A 16509-nucleotide genomic window follows, 5' to 3' on the forward strand; every position below is an offset into this window, starting at 1 on the left:
AGAGTGTCCTTAGCGTCTGTTGATATTACATTTGGACTGATAAATAAAATCCCTTCTTCAAAGCGTTTTTGAGACAACCTTTCTCAAAGCACAGGAAATTGTGTATGTTATGTAAGCTGCAGGCTATGTAAATGTTTGTGTCAGTGTGCAAATTGTACATATGCATTCCTCGTCATCTTGTCAGAGCTTTGAATACAATGTTAGCAGTGTGAATATAACATTATTGTACATTTCAGTTGGGCATTAACGTGTACCTGTATTTAAAACCCTGGTTTGTTTTTTACAGTTGGAAAGTCACAGTGGATGTTGACCTCTGCAGCCGTGCCAATGTTAAAGTGCCATATGAGATCCCTGTATCAACAAATGGAGCATGAGTCATACGTGGACATTGTAAACTATGTAGGACTGAAAATATTAGAGATGCCCAATGAGTGAAACCTTAAGAGGAACTAGAAATTCTGTTCATACATGACCACATAAGTGTTATGGTGCCATCTTCTGTCAGGACATTTTATTATTTGACCTGTTGAATAATCTTGAGAGGATATATCTGATTAATTGTGGAAAGAAGTATGCGTCACAAAAACTACATTACAAATATTTTACGTATTGATGGCTGTATTTACTCTAATGGCGTACTGTACAGTTCGGGTTTCTATTAGTAAGCCTATTTTAGCAAACATGTGAAGTGTTTAATGTTTAGCCAAAAATTTAATGCAATTATTAATTAAAATGTATTAATAATATTCCTTAATAATAATGATGAAGATCATCTGAATTCTATAAGTAAATTTTGCGGTGAATATTGAACACTAAATGTTCTCGTTAATTGCTCTATTTTACGCCAGTATGTAACAACAGCGAACGTAATGCTAAAATAAATGTATAGATTTAAAGCCGTTTCAGATTTTACTTACAACTTATTCAAAATCCTTTTGTACCCTGAATTTGTTTTTCAGACGGGCAATGTGCGTGGCGACTGGTGATGACGTCACCAACGTACGACATACGTTGCTCTGAGTGAGGACCTCGCGCTGCATGGTTTGGAAACATTACGCGGAATAACTTTAAAACAACAATAAAATCACCTCAGGCATAAAGGGTCGCATACAGGTATCCCACTATTATACACGGTGCATTTGCATGCGATAAACAGAAATGAAAGATTATTTAAATGAGTCGTTCATTCATTCATTTATATTCTGTCTTACGTTTGTTGAGCGCACAGATGTGTTTACCGCTTGAAGCTTTTCTAAATTTCCACTTTAGTATGTATTGTAATTGACAGTGAATTAATAAATTGTTTATAATCTAGCATATCCATATTCTCTGTGTGTAGTATTAGTGTTTACTGGGCTCTTAAAGATTAACTCATGGAGCTGCTTAACGTTACATAGATAGCATTGTGCAAAATAAACTTAAAGGAGTAACAGTAACATTATCATATGAAACAGCTTGAATCATGAGAATGAAAATAAAACTGTGTTGCACTTAAACTTTTTTTTTTAAGTAGTCAGCTTTGCACATTCTTCATGAGCTGCATTGAACTAAATCGCATGCATGTTAGATACTTTTTGTAGTAGGAAAAATGTCATTCCAGTCTGTTTGGTCCCATCAGAGCTCATCAGCATGGAGACGGATCTTTATGATGAGTTTGGAAACTATATTGGACCGGAGCTAGACTCTGATGAAGATGAGGAAGTAGATGCAGATGACCGGGACGCTGATGAGGTGCGTCTTTATGACCTTAGTTCATTTGTGTATATTACAGTAGAAACCTGTAAATTACAAAAATGGCATTGAAACTGCTCAAAAACTATGTTTTTGTGCAAGTTGCAGTGTATGGGCCATTGTACAGAATTGGTGCAAACTGGTGTCCCACAACCAAAAAACACATTTAAAAAGTATCTTCGATGTTTATTAAGATAATTGTATTATCTATTGAAACCCACAATGAAATTTTAAAATATTAGTAAGCTAAATATATATATATATATATATATATATATATATATATAATCATCATTTATTAGGTACTTTCAATTGCAAGGTAATTATTTTGAAATAATTTTAGCATTTTATTTCATTGCTGTTTTTAAAAATATCTTTTAGATTTAAAAAAAAAAAAAAGTTAAAGTTAAAAAAAATAATTGTAAATTATGAAACTAAAAAAACAAATGTGTCCCACATTTTCATGTCACTACTGAAACAGTGTATGTTTTATTTCACTGGCTGAGACTGATTTTAACTACACCCCTACATTTATGATCAGGAAATATTTATTCATCGCTCTCTCTCATAGCATCATAGTGAATAGATAGGCCCCATCATTTTGATGTAAATGTGTTAAAAATCTGAAAAATGTGGTTGTAGCTTTACAGAATGTCACTACCGAACAGCATTTTTCTATAATTATACACACTTTTTTGGGAGTTATTCCAAAACATTTAGTTTTTATATGTGTACAACTGTTCAGAACAGTTGTTGATTGATTAGCATCTTTGAGCTAGGTTTAAAAGTATCTGATGTGGTCGCTACCAAAACATTACTGTCACTACCAAAAATGTGCTGTCACTACTGAAACATGGCACGTTTTGTCCAAAATAAAGTTATCTATTTAGTTAAATTATCAACCAAGATGTTATGGTAATGATTGGTTCAATGCATCTTCAAACTAAAGAATCATTAAGTTTGAAATCAGTGTCAACTGATATCAACTTTATCTTTTATAAAGAAAAAGTGGATATAAAATACAGCAAATCCCATAAATCACACTTAAAATATTGTTTATTATAATTGTTATTGACTTACCTTTGAAAACTTTAATAAAATAAAAACATATATTTACAGTGTAGCTGTAAGCAAAATCTTAATTCAGTAGTCAATATAACCCTTCTTATTAAATTGTATATTACTGTGTTTCGGTAGTGACAAAAATTCCTGAAAATACAATATGAAAATTTACTGCACAATTACTAGAAATGTGTACCTTGGATATTATACAATTTGCAGACATACAAAATTTGTGGAAAAAGACACGTTTTCTGCAAGACTCTGATTTTGAACCAATTCTGTAGAATGGCCCATATATGAGTGGAAAATGAGTGCAGTTCTACTTATTACAGGCGGATGAGGAGGAGGAGGATGATGACCAGGCTGAGGCTGATGAGGAGGAGGGTGGTGGTGGTATGGAGGTGGTTCTGCATGAGGATAAAAAGTATTATCCCACAGCTGAGGAAGTTTATGGTCCTGAAGTGGAGACTATCGTCCAAGAAGAAGATACACAACCATTGACAGGTAACAGACATGTTGGTGGAACACTAGTTTATGCGCTACATGCACACCCAGTGCAAAATCAAATGTGACCCTGGACCAAAAAGAAACTTTATTTTTTAACATTGACATTTATAAATAAGCTGAATAAATAATCTTTCAGATAGGATAGGATAAAACAACATTTGGCTGTGATACAACTATTTGAAAATCTGAGGTTTAAAAAAAAATCAAAATATTGAAAAAATGTTAAAGAGTTCCAAATGTTCTTTGCAATGCATATTACTAATGAAAAATTAAGTTTTGATATACTTACTGTAAGAAATTAGGAAAACATGATTTTTACTTAATATCCTAATTTTGACCCATACAATGTATTTTTGGCTACAAATATACCCATCCTGCTTAAGTTGTGGTCCAGGGTCACTAATGTATCTCACTTTATTTCCTCCTCAGAGCCCATCATAAAACCTGTAAAGATGAAGCGGTTTACTCTGATGGAGCAAGAGCTTCCCGCCACAGTCTATGACATGGAGTGAGTTCACTGTTGTGTTGTTTCTCTCTCTCTCTCTCTCTCTCCATGTTTGTTTGAATTGCATATTGTTACATGCATGTCTGTGTGCAGGTTTCTTGCCGATCTGATGGACAGCTCAGAGCTGATCAGAAATGTCACCTTGTGTGGACACTTACACCACGGCAAGGTAAATGACATGGTCGTGCTTGTTCAATTTTTCAGCATTGTCTGATAAATGAAGATGTGTTATATGGTGGTTTACTGTTATTCGTTGAGTTTAATTTAATTGATTTTTGAAATGAATATGCATTTATTCATCCCCACAGACATGCTTTGTGGATTGCCTCATTGAACAGACACATCCTGAAATCCGCAAGAGAGATGACATGGATGTAAGTATATATCTGTTTTGTTTATATTCAGAATATTAATCAAATATACACTTTATGTATATTTGTTACAATATTGATCTTTTACTTTTTCACAGCTGCGATACACAGATATCCTCTTCACAGAGCAAGAGGTAAGAAAGTACCTAAATTGTCAGATCACAAGCGAGGCTGTGTATTCCATGCATTTTTTTGTCATGTATGTTTTGTGTTTTCTTGCAGAGGGGAGTTGGCATCAAAAGTACACCTGTGACCATGGTGCTGCCTGACTCCCGGGGGAAATCCTACCTCTTCAACATCATGGACACACCAGGTACTTCCTGCTCTCTTTCCCTCTTCCCTGTGCTCTTCTAACACATTAAAAAGTACCTGACATGTCAGTTTAAAATATCACTTAGAAAAATACTATCCAAGTACACACTGATAGCTCACTGCGGTGCAAAAGTGGGAAATTTATCTCTTGAACTCTTCCTCAGGTCATGTGAATTTCTCTGATGAGGTGACATCAGCAGTCAGACTGTCTGACGGCATAGTGCTTTTTATCGATGCTGCTGAGGGGGTGAGTTCACACATCCACAGTCTACTGCTAATGTCAGGCTTTGGGCTGTTGTTGTCATAATACACTGTTTTATATTTTTTTTTTTCTAAGCTTATGTTGTATTTGTCAAATTAAATTCGCTATGTAATGAAGGTATAAACTTTTGAATGTGTTCAGGTGATGCTAAACACTGAGCGACTGATCAAGCATGCAGTGCAGGAGAAGTTGGCCATCACTATCTGTATTAATAAAGTGGATCGTCTCATTGTGGAGCTCAAGCTGCCTCCTACTGATGCCTACTACAAACTGCGCCACATTGTGGATGAAGTCAACGGCTTGTTGAGGTACCCCACATGTTTAAAGGAAAAAGTTTTAGTAGAGTAATAGATGCAACATGCTATTGTCTTTCACTTGCTCATATTTTAGCTTATTGATAAATGTTACTTCATAAATGTAATTGTTTTTAGTGAACAGTTTTGTCTGAAATTTTACAGAATAAATCTCTTTTTTTTTTTTTTTTTTTTTTTTTTTTTCCCCCCCCCTCTTGTAGCACATACTCAACCGATGAGTCTTTGATTGTCTCTCCACTCTTGGGAAACGTGTGTTTCGCTTCCTCACAATACAGCATCTGCTTCACTCTTGGCTCCTTTGCCAAAATCTATTCAGACACCTACGGTGAGACATACACACACAAAAATACCATTCAAATGCATCCTCAGTGCTTTTGTCTAAAAAAAAATCTATCTTGTTTTGCTCACTTGTTTTTCAGGTGACATCCACTACATGGAGTTTGCTAAAAGACTGTGGGGAGACATTTACTTCAACCCTAAAACGTGAGAATCTCAAGCTAATTTTATTTCACTGACAATTTGCAGACTGGCAGCGTGTTTTTGGTTTTTGACTGTAACTGGTCATGATCTGTGCCTGTCAGGAGGAAATTCACAAAGAAAGCCCCCAACAGCAATTCTCAGCGCAGCTTTGTTGAGTTCGTACTGGAGCCGCTGTACAAGATTCTCTCACAGGTGAGAAATACACTCACATTCCTTTTGTTTGGGTAAAGTTTATTCACATTTAGGCAGATGCACACTAATGTACATTTTGTGTAGGTGGTAGGGGATGTGGATACGTCTCTGCCTCGTGTCTTGGATGAGCTGGGCATTCATCTGACTAAAGAGGAGTTGAAGCTTAACATCAGACCTCTGCTGCGCCTTGTCTGTAACCGCTTTTTTGGAGAGTTTACAGGTGAGTGTTATTTCTTTTGTGCTGATGTGCTGTAATAATTCTTACTTACATGTAGGGTTTGTTTGGTCTAATAATATGTGCTAATTCAACAGGCTTTGTGGACATGTGCGTGCAACACATACCATCTCCTCAGGGGGGTGCCAAAGCCAAGATAGAGCACAGCTACACAGGTGGACTGGACTCAGACCTCGGAGAAACAATGTCTGAATGTGACCCTGATGTAAGTGTGGGATCTGCAGAGAATGATTTCAGTGACATTCAGGTTGTGTGAGCTTCCCTCCATTCAAAAGTACAAAACTATCCCTTTATACACTGCTGTACAAAAGTTTGGGGTTGTAAGATTTTAAAATTCCAGAAGGAAAATTTCTTGTTTTTTTTTTTTTTCACTCCCATGTTATCCAAGATGTTTTTGTGTTTTTCTTTCTTCAGTCGAAAAGAAATTAGGTTTTTGGAGGAAAACATTCCAGAATTTTTCTACATATAGTAGAGTCCAAATTGAAGTTTCAGTGCAGCTTCAAAGGGTGATATCCCAGACAAATGTGAATGAATTTTTCGGCCTACCCTACCTTTTTTAACCAAAGTACACAGACGAAAAACTAACCACGCGTGACCTTTCTAACGTGATTACACAGTGCATGAAGACGCACAATGCTCACCACAGAGCTAGGGCAAGACGAGCATTTTTTTTTTTATTATTATTTAAAAAGTATAGAAATTTTTATTTTTATTTTTTAAGAAAATGACTGATTGTTTCGCTAGATAAGACTCTTATTTCTTGGCTGGGATCGTGTAGAGCCCTTGACAGCTGTGTTGAAACTGCAATTTAGACCTTTAAACTGTTGATCTCCATTGAAGTCTGCTATATGAAAAAAAAATCCTGGAATGTTTTCCTCCAAAAAATGGAATGTTTTTAATGTCTTTCACATCTTGGATTACATGCGGGTAAGTAAATTATAAGGAAATTTTAGTTGTGGAGGTGAACTTCTCCTTTAATATTCATTCATTCACTCTAGAAGTTTAAATGGTAGTGTAAATGTGATTATAGTCATGGCACAAAATAAAAATGGAGGTTGTTGCCTTTGGGGAAGTCACTGTTTTAGATGTAACGATTCATTGAACTTACATACTGATTTCACAACACGGTTTTCTCAAAAAATAAGATTTAAGACAAATTATAAATTAAAAGGTGTCCTTTTATTATTTCTCAGACAAAATGCTGCATGTGAAATTGAAATATATATATATTAAAAATACTTTTTTTATTAGATAAATAATAAAAATTTGCAATGAAGAGCAAACAGACAAAACGCTGTGGCAGATGCTTTATGTCTGGGAGTGACAGTGTGTCAGACAGTTATGTGAGTAGCCAGTTATTTTGATGACAGGCTCTGACTTCAGCATTTCAGAATGACCAAAGCAAAATCTTATATTAGTGAATTGTTGCATCATATGACTTTAGGCAAAGTAACTTAACTGTTTGTTTGGAGTGGGTTTTAGAACTCAACTACTAAATCTAGTTTACCAAAGAAAAATGTTTCCATCTCTTACAAGCCTAAAAGTTAAAATATCTCAATGATGCATAATCAAGCTCTTTTTTCTTTTTCCACAACATTTTTTTGCTTTCTAAGGGTCCACTGATGTGCCACACTACTAAGATGTACAGCACAGATGACGGCGTGCAGTTCCACGCATTCGGTCGAGTTCTGAGCGGAACCCTGCAGGCGGGACAGCCGGTGAAGGTTCTGGGAGAGAACTACAGCCTGGAGGATGAGGAGGACTCACAGATCTGCACTATCGGACGTCTGTGGATTTCTGTTGCTAGGTGACCGTCACACTCTGTCATTCTGATTGGCTTTTATTTTGCTAGCTTTATTAATCTATGGTCCCCATGTTTTTCTAGATGTTAAGGATTCAGGAAAAGGGATCTTTAACCCCATGAAAAAATGTAGAGCTTGGCATAACTAGCAAAAAATTATATTCATTGTGAAAGTGCCAATGTTAGTAATATGATTTTATTAATTTGGTTCTAGAAGTCACACTTTAAAAATGAATGTTTGTCAAGACTGTTACTATTATTATTATTTTAATGCTCATTTTGTTTTATTCTATATCGTTTTTTTGGCAGATTATTGGTGTAAACATTAGGGCTGTCAGTTGATTAAAATAAGCACGTTAACTGTTTTAAAATATTTTTTCATAACTAATTAATTAACACGTTAAACTGACAGCCCTAGTAAAAAAGGGTTTTTGTGAGATCATTTTTTTAATGCTTGTTTTATTTAAAATAATGCTATCAATGTTATGCTATCATTAGGCCTAAAGTTTAAAAAAATTGGTTAAGTGGAGTAAAACATATTAATAAAGTTAAAATGTAAAAAAAAATACTTATTTTATTTCTAATGCTATCTTAAGGCCCAAAGATAAAAATAAAACAGATTATTAGAGTATGTTTTACAAGAAAATACTATTTTAGTCAAAGACAATGTTATGTTTTGTAAAAATGTACTATTTCTGAGTGAAACTTTTTTTTTTAAGTAAATCAATCATCAGTAGTATTTTTTTTCACTGTAGTGTTTGTAAATGTTATGTTTAATGTGTTTATTCAAGGTATCAGATTGAAGTGAATCGCGTTCCTGCTGGTAACTGGGTGTTGATCGAAGGATGCGACCAGCCTATTGTTAAAACGGCCACAATCACAGAGCCTCGTGGAAATGAAGAGGTGGGAAAGAGAGACATCTATCTATTTGAAACAAAGCTGTGTTAATTTATGAGACTTCAGAAGTTGAATGTGATTTGTATTGGTGTGAATAGGCGCAGATCTTCAGACCATTGAAGTTTAACACAGCGTCAGTGATAAAAATCGCTGTGGAGCCGGTCAATCCCTCAGAACTGCCCAAGATGTTGGATGGACTAAGAAAAGTCAACAAGAGTTATCCATCACTCACAACAAAGGTAAGACTCAGGAACAACCCATGCTCTCTATATGGATTTAAAACTGCATTTCTGTCATGTTTTAAGCCTCTGAACCAAACTAGATACTGCATATATTTGCAGTGGCAATCACTTTATGAAAAGTTTTTTTAGTGTTTCATAACTGATGTATTGCAGTCTTTTTGTTGACTTGTTTCTGATTAATCTGTGTTGGTTTATGTGTGTTCAGGTGGAGGAGTCAGGTGAACACGTGATTCTTGGTACAGGTGAGCTGTACCTGGACTGTGTAATGCACGACCTGCGGAAGATGTACTCTGAGATCGATATCAAGGTGCTCTTTTGCTGTCATACTAATTTCTTTCCTCACTTTTTGCTCTATGCTTTTTATTTTAATGTGATTTCTCTCTGATCTCATTCAATAGGTAGCTGATCCAGTGGTGACTTTCTGTGAGACTGTAGTAGAGACATCCTCCCTTAAGTGTTTTGCTGAAACGCCCAATAAAAAGTAAGGAACAAACTTTCTGTGTCTTAACACCAGCATTTAGAACTCTAGTTAAAGTCTTGACAGGATCAGCCTTGACATGCGTCAGTGTTTGTATATGTATGTGTGATTTGTAACTCTCTGTGTGTTTGATTGGCAGGAATAAGATTACAATGATTGCCGAGCCGTTGGAGAAGGGTCTAGCTGAAGACATTGAGAACGAGGTGGTGCAGATCACATGGAACAGGTAAAATAACGTGTCAGAACCGTAAAGATCATATGGGTTATTTGTAGCACAAAGATGTATTTTCTTAATGTTAAATATTAAGATGCATAACTGTTTTCAACACTGTTAATAATACATGTTACCTAAGCATCAAAACTAAAATATTTTACAGACAACCTTTAAGTGGTATTCTATGTGGTGCAGTGCAACTGACAAGATCTACTGTTTCACCTATAATCTGTAAACTAAATAGCAACATGTTATATTTACTTTAATAAATGTATCTCTTTTCCTTTCTATAGAAAAAAATTGGGAGAATTTTTCCAGACAAAGTATGACTGGGATTTGCTAGCAGCTCGTTCCATTTGGGCTTTTGGACCTGACACAACTGGGCCCAACATTTTGGTAGACGACACTTTGCCCTCTGAGGTAATTTACATATCAGCTGGCATTAATCATGCTCTGCAAGGTTCATTTATATTCATTGTAATTTTTTTCCCCTTAATATAATTCAGCTGTAATTTGGTAGCAAATGAATAAAATGTATTACTTCATTCATCTGACTGTATTAACATAAAAATAGAAATAGTGCCATTGTGAATGTAGAAATGTGTGTTAAAATCTTTTTGCATGGATGAAATGGTGTGTCATTGTTTGGTGTGTTTTGCCAGGCAATCAGAGGTGTGAAAAATATTGCATGTGACACGGTCTGTCTGTTTTTGTGAGAGTTTGTGCACTGGGGTACTTAACTTGTTGACAGCCAAGTGACTCAATAAATGATCTGTTTTCTTTCTCTGTGTGTGTTGTAGGTAGACAAAGCTCTTCTCGGCTCAGTGAAGGACAGCATTGTACAGGGCTTCCAGTGGGGCACACGCGAGGGTCCTTTGTGTGATGAACGTAAGACATTGCATTACATTTCAATAATACAATGTTTTTAGGGTAACTATACTTATTTAAATTTGGATTGCTCTATGTATACACTGCCACTCAAAAGTTTGGGATTAGTAAGATTTTTAATGTTTTTTTTTTTTTTAAGTGTCTAAAGTTCTGTTTATTTGATCAAAAATACAAGAAAAAAACTTACTATGAAATATTTTTTTTTATCTTAATATACTTTAAAAAATTATTTATTTATGTGACGCAAAGCTGAATTTTCATCAGCCATTACTCCAGTCTTCAGTGTCACATGATCCTTCAGAAATCATTCTAATATGCTGATTTATTACTTTTATTATCGATGTTGGAAACAGTTGTGCTGCTTAATATTTTTTTGGAACCTGTGAGAGTTTTTTAGGATTCTTTAATGAATAAAAGGTTAAAAAGATATTTTCTAACAAAAGTCTTTTCTATCACCTTTTGTCAATTTAACACATCCTTGCTGAATAGAAGTATTAAAGAAAAAACAAATGTACTGACCCCAAACTTTGAACAAAGTGTTTGTTACAAAAAAATATATATTTTAAATAAAAGCTGTTCTTTTTAATGTTTTACTTATCAAAGAATCCTGAAAAAAGTATCACAGGTTCCAAAAAATATATTAAGCAGCACAACTGTTTCCAACACTGATAATAAATCGTATTAGAATGATTTCTGTAGGATCATGTGACACTGAATACTGGAGTAATGATGCTGAAAATTCAGCTTTGTATTACAGGAATAAATCAGCCTCGATGAGCAGAAAAGTCTCCTTTTAAAAAGCATTAACTGCATGATTTAGTCTATTAAAATACATTTAGAATTCCCCCCAAAATTCAAGATAAGGAGGCATATGAGTTTCCCCGTATGAGTTTTATATGTTTTTTTATATTTATATCATCTGATTTAGTTCATATTACAAGATTACAGTTTGTTTGTTTTTTTTTCTCCAAAAAATTCAGTTTTTGCTCTCTTTTGTCAACGAAAATAGTTTCAAACAAAGCCACAGCAGAACTGTTTAGCGTCTCTGAGCAAAACAAGATAATGTTTCTTTAATAAATCATTCAGCTCTTTGAACAAATCGGTTAAATGAATTACTCAATGACTCGTGGTGATTTTTTCCCCCTTTTTTCCCCCCAAATCATTCTACCATTCTAGTATTCAACCTTTTTTTTTTTAAACATTCATGTTCTGCATTAAACAGTTGGTGTGAATGCATCTATTCTGTGCCACCTCTGCATTGCAATCACTCATTTTGTTGATGCTGATTTCATTTGATTGGTAACAGCCATAAAATGTCCTACTATTTAAATGTATTGATTAAATTTAAGAGTTTGGCACAAAAGATAATACATACATGCCTTATAAAGGTAAAAATGCCCATAAAAAAGTTTTGTTACTCCTGCATACTAACCACTGTACAGAATATGAAGAATATTATAAGCTTTGGGAGTCAGCTGTCCACAGCAATCCTAAACCTGGCAAACACAATAACAACCTCAGCAAAATGTCATCTAATTATCGTTATCAACAACATTCCAGAAAATATCGAGATATCGTTTTTTTTTTTTTTTTTTTTTTTTTTTTTCATTTAAATGTCATGGATCTCAATTCTTTTTGAACACTCACATTGTTGCAGCATTCAATTTTCGTACCCTTTTTATCTTTCATTTCTGTTTTCCATCCTCATTTTGACCCTTGCTACTTGTACCTTTAAGTTTTCACAATGTAAACAACCCCTTTGTAAATGGCTACAATTAGGTGTTTCTGTTTGTACTAAACAACAAATGTATCTCCTTTCCCTGCATTCAGCAATCCGCAACGTGAAGTTTAAGATCCTAGATGCGGTGATCGCACAGGAGCCGCTGCATAGAGGAGGAGGACAGGTCATCCCTACAGCTCGCAGAGTCGTCTACTCTGCCTTCCTGATGGTAATCTATCCTTCAATAGGTCTATTTAGCCACCTCTCTTCTTTCCCCCAGCTTCCTCGGTTTCCTTTCTCTGCCTAATCATTGTTTCCATTAGTCTTATTAGACTGTTTCATTCAATTACGTGATCCATTAACTCAGTTCAGTAGATTAAGTTGATTATCGTAATTGGTTTCTTACTCATTCCTTGCTCACCCTCTCTTTTTTTTTGTTCCCTCGCTTTGTGATTGGTTGATTTCTGTAGGCCACGCCCAGGCTGATGGAGCCCTATTACTTTGTGGAGGTTCAGGCCCCTGCTGACTGTGTTTCTGCTGTGTACACAGTGCTGGCACGCAGGAGGTACAACACACACTAACAGAATGAGGACACTGCTGACTCCTCTTCTATTAGCACACATACACACACTCACATTAAGCAGATTGTTGCTCAAGGCAGCGAAAGTCAGCAAGTGTCTAATAAAGACAGTCTCCTTTTAGAACGAGCCTCTGACTGATCCCTTGTCTCTGTGTCCCGTAGAGGTCATGTGACGCAGGATGCGCCAATCCCTGGCTCTCCTCTCTACACCATCAAGGCTTTCATTCCCGCTATCGACTCCTTTGGCTTTGAAACTGATCTTCGCACACACACACAGGGCCAGGCCTTCGCGCTCAGTGTGTTCCACCACTGGCAGGTACAAACACTTTTTTTTTTTTTTTATTCCTTTCTTATGTGTGTATGTGTTTAAATGAGTGTAAAGAGTATTAAGTGTAAGTGAATTTCACAAAACCTGTGGAAAAACACACCAGGTCACATTTCTTTTGGAAAAATATGATTTCTAAATTTTTTACATTGTTTTTGTTACATATGACATTAATAACAGCAGTGTGAGGATTTATATATGAGGAAATTAAGTTAACATTATTATTATTATTATTATTATTATTATTATTATTATTACAATTATATAATTAAATAAAATTATTATTAATTCATATAATAATTTTATTAATATTATAAAATTATTACTGTTTGCTGATATAAAAAAAATGTACTCCAGTATTTATATTGTGAAACAATGAGATTCACATTTAGAAATTAAACATTACATTGAAGCCTATTAATTCATATTATATTAATTTTATTATATTGTAAATTATTAATATAATTATTACTACCTTAATTTAGGAATTTTATTACAGTATTTTTACTCTAAGAAACTGAGATTTGACATTTCAACATTAATAATAGAAAATAAAAAAGGACTGAGTTAATCAGTGTAATACAAGATAGTATTCATATAATTTATAAATTAGTTGTATTAATATTATAACATTTTTACTGTTTGCTGATAGCCTGGCTATCACCAGACCACGTTATGACTTCATGATTCGTGGTCTGGGAACCAGATGTTCATTTTCTCGTATTTGAGGCGTGGTTTACGAATGCCCAGAGCCGTTTATTGGGCGATACGAATGTCTATCAAATGCGCCTGTGCGTAGCTCATAGCCAATCGTTTCAATTATACCGGATGATGTATGTAGAGCGAACGCCAAAAGTTGCTCTTTTTTCAAAATAAACTTGCGTTCTAATGTCATTTGTCGCGTCGGGTCGCGCCGCTCGCGTCCAGTGTAGACACGAAAGATAACTTTGCGTCTGCTGCCATGCTGGATCCTTCGGTGAGTCGCATAGAAGGCGTCAACGTCTTGCTGCTCCCTCCCCGTTCTGTGATTGGTTCCCTATCTTAGGTGAAAATTAGGTCCATGGTTTCCAGACTGACTAGAAGCGTGAATAAAATCGCGCTGCGCAAGGCAGTATGGGGACACCCAGGCTAGTTTGCTGATAAAATATTTCAGTATTTATAAGGCTATTAATTATGGAATAATTAATTATATCATATTAATTTAATTTGTTCATATTTCAACATTAATAATAGAAAATGACAAAAAAAGGTCTGAGTTGATCAATTTACCATAATATATTAATTTATATAGTTAATGAATTGGTTTTATTAATATTCTAAAAAAGTTTACTGTTTGCTGATTTAAAATATGTACTCCAGTATTTACAAGGCTATTAATTATTAAAACATTAATTAATTATATAATATTATTAATTTCTTAATTTGTTAACATTTCAACATTAATATTAGAAAATGACAAAAAAGGTCTGAGTTGATCAATTTAATATAATATATTAATTCATATAATTTATAAATTGGTTTTATTATTATTATAAAATGTTTACTGTATGCTAATTTTTAAAAAATGTACTCCAGTATTTACAAGGCTATTAATTATTAAATGATTAATTAATTATATAATATTATTAATTTGTTAATTTGTTAACATTTCAACATTAATAATAGACAATGACAAAAAAAGGTTATTTTTAGAGTTAATTAATATAATATAATAATTCACATAATTTGTAAATTATTTTTATTAATATTATAACATTTTTACTGTTTGCTGATTTAAAAATTAATATAATTTATTGCTATTATTACAAATTTAATTGAGGAATTATTGAATTAAAACCTTTAATTACGGTATTTTTTTAATTTATTATTAATTATATCACAGTATATAAATGTTATTAATTTGTAAATTATTAATAAAATGAATTGCTATTATTACTAATTTAATTTATTACAGTATTTTTACTTTAAGAAGCTAATGATATTTAACATATCGACATTAATAATAGAACATGACAAAAAAGTCTGAATTGATCAATTCATATCATTTATAAGTTAGTTTTATTAATATTATACAACTATTACTCGTTGACGATTTTTTTTTATTATTATTATTATTGTACTCCAGTATTTATATTGTAAAATAAAAAATAATTTATATATATATATATATATATATATATATATATATATATATATATATATATATATATATATATATATATATATATACTTTTAAGCGTCTTGAAAAATTGCTAATGAGAATTTTCACAGAGATAATGTAAAAATGCAAGTAATATTAATTAAAAATAGGCTTTGTTTAATTTATACAAAATATATTCTGTCTTTTTAGTTTTGGGGAAAATGTGACTTGCGTAAGATTCACCCGTGTGTGTGCGTGCGTGCGGATTTGTTCTGATGTGTTTGATGTTGAGTAGCAGAAAATTGAGTCAGCAGCAGCTTATCTTAGACTCCCTTGCCTTTAACACTGTTTTTGTGTGTGTGTATGTTTGTGTCAGATGGTATTAGATTTTCGCCTCTGTCCTGAGTAATTATTGTCTCTGCCCCTCACTCTAGATCGTTCCCGGTGATCCTCTGGATAAGAGCATTGTGATTCGTCCTCTAGAGCCTCAGCCGGCCCCTCATCTGGCCAGAGAGTTTATGATCAAAACCCGCAGGCGCAAAGTAAGACACGTTTGACGTCTCTGAAGTGTCAATCAACTTTATTAGTTTGAATAAGCATCATATCTCATCATATATCATCATCATAATCATCTCTCTCCTCCTCCAGGGCTTGAGCGAGGACGTCAGTATCAGCAAGTTCTTCGATGACCCTATGTTGTTGGAGCTGGCCAAACAAGACGTGGTGCTCAACTACCCGATGTGATGCGACAAATGAATTTAACTCGTCCCAGCATTCCCCTTCAGCTTCACCAGGCTTGCCCTCTACTACAAATCAATTCAGTTTTGTATGATGGAATTAAAAAAAGGACTTTTTTTTATATGTAAAGTGCTAGAAACATCGACACATCCACAGACTTTCCTAAATTAACATGTGACCTGCTCCCTTATCATTGTGTTCTTTTGTTTATTTTTATATCTGACAAGTGTTTTGTAGTATATGATGATGTGAATGACAGGCAAGTCTTTTTGAAACATGTCTAAAATCTCTTTAAAATCTTACATCATTTTGTAAGTGTGATTAAAAGGATTTGGCCTGTGGATCTGTTTGAGGTCATTTTGGATCTATTCTTTATGATATTCCTGAAGGTGATAGCCATTGTACTTGTCAAGGCTTGAGGACTCTTTGATTTGATGGAAAAGGTGGTTTTGATATGCAGCATGAAAGTATTGTCAAAAGTTTGGAAGAGAATATTCAACACCGTGGAAACTTCG

The 16509-nt window shown here is 34.0% G+C and overlaps 1 protein-coding gene across 1 annotated transcript; it reads left to right on the forward strand.

Moving 5' to 3' along the window:
• Positions 1–856: 856 nt before the first annotated feature.
• eftud2 (elongation factor Tu GTP binding domain containing 2) lies at positions 857–16335 on the forward strand. Its single transcript, XM_073833305.1, has 28 exons — positions 857–1113; positions 1619–1731; positions 3126–3297; positions 3730–3808; positions 3899–3974; positions 4114–4179; positions 4275–4310; positions 4399–4489; positions 4653–4735; positions 4892–5058; positions 5265–5389; positions 5484–5547; positions 5646–5736; positions 5821–5956; positions 6049–6176; positions 7585–7778; positions 8564–8675; positions 8768–8908; positions 9117–9218; positions 9310–9392; positions 9529–9615; positions 9897–10023; positions 10404–10491; positions 12322–12440; positions 12682–12776; positions 12954–13107; positions 15691–15798; positions 15905–16335. Exons 2-28 carry the CDS (start codon positions 1630–1632, stop codon positions 15998–16000), a joined length of 2922 nt encoding a protein of 973 aa, XP_073689406.1. The 5' UTR covers positions 857–1113; positions 1619–1629; the 3' UTR covers positions 16001–16335.
• Positions 16336–16509: the final 174 nt, after the last annotated feature.

Source organism: Garra rufa, chromosome 1 (assembly GCF_049309525.1).
Source record: "Garra rufa chromosome 1, GarRuf1.0, whole genome shotgun sequence".
NCBI classification, from domain to species: Eukaryota; Metazoa; Chordata; class Actinopteri; order Cypriniformes; family Cyprinidae; genus Garra; species Garra rufa.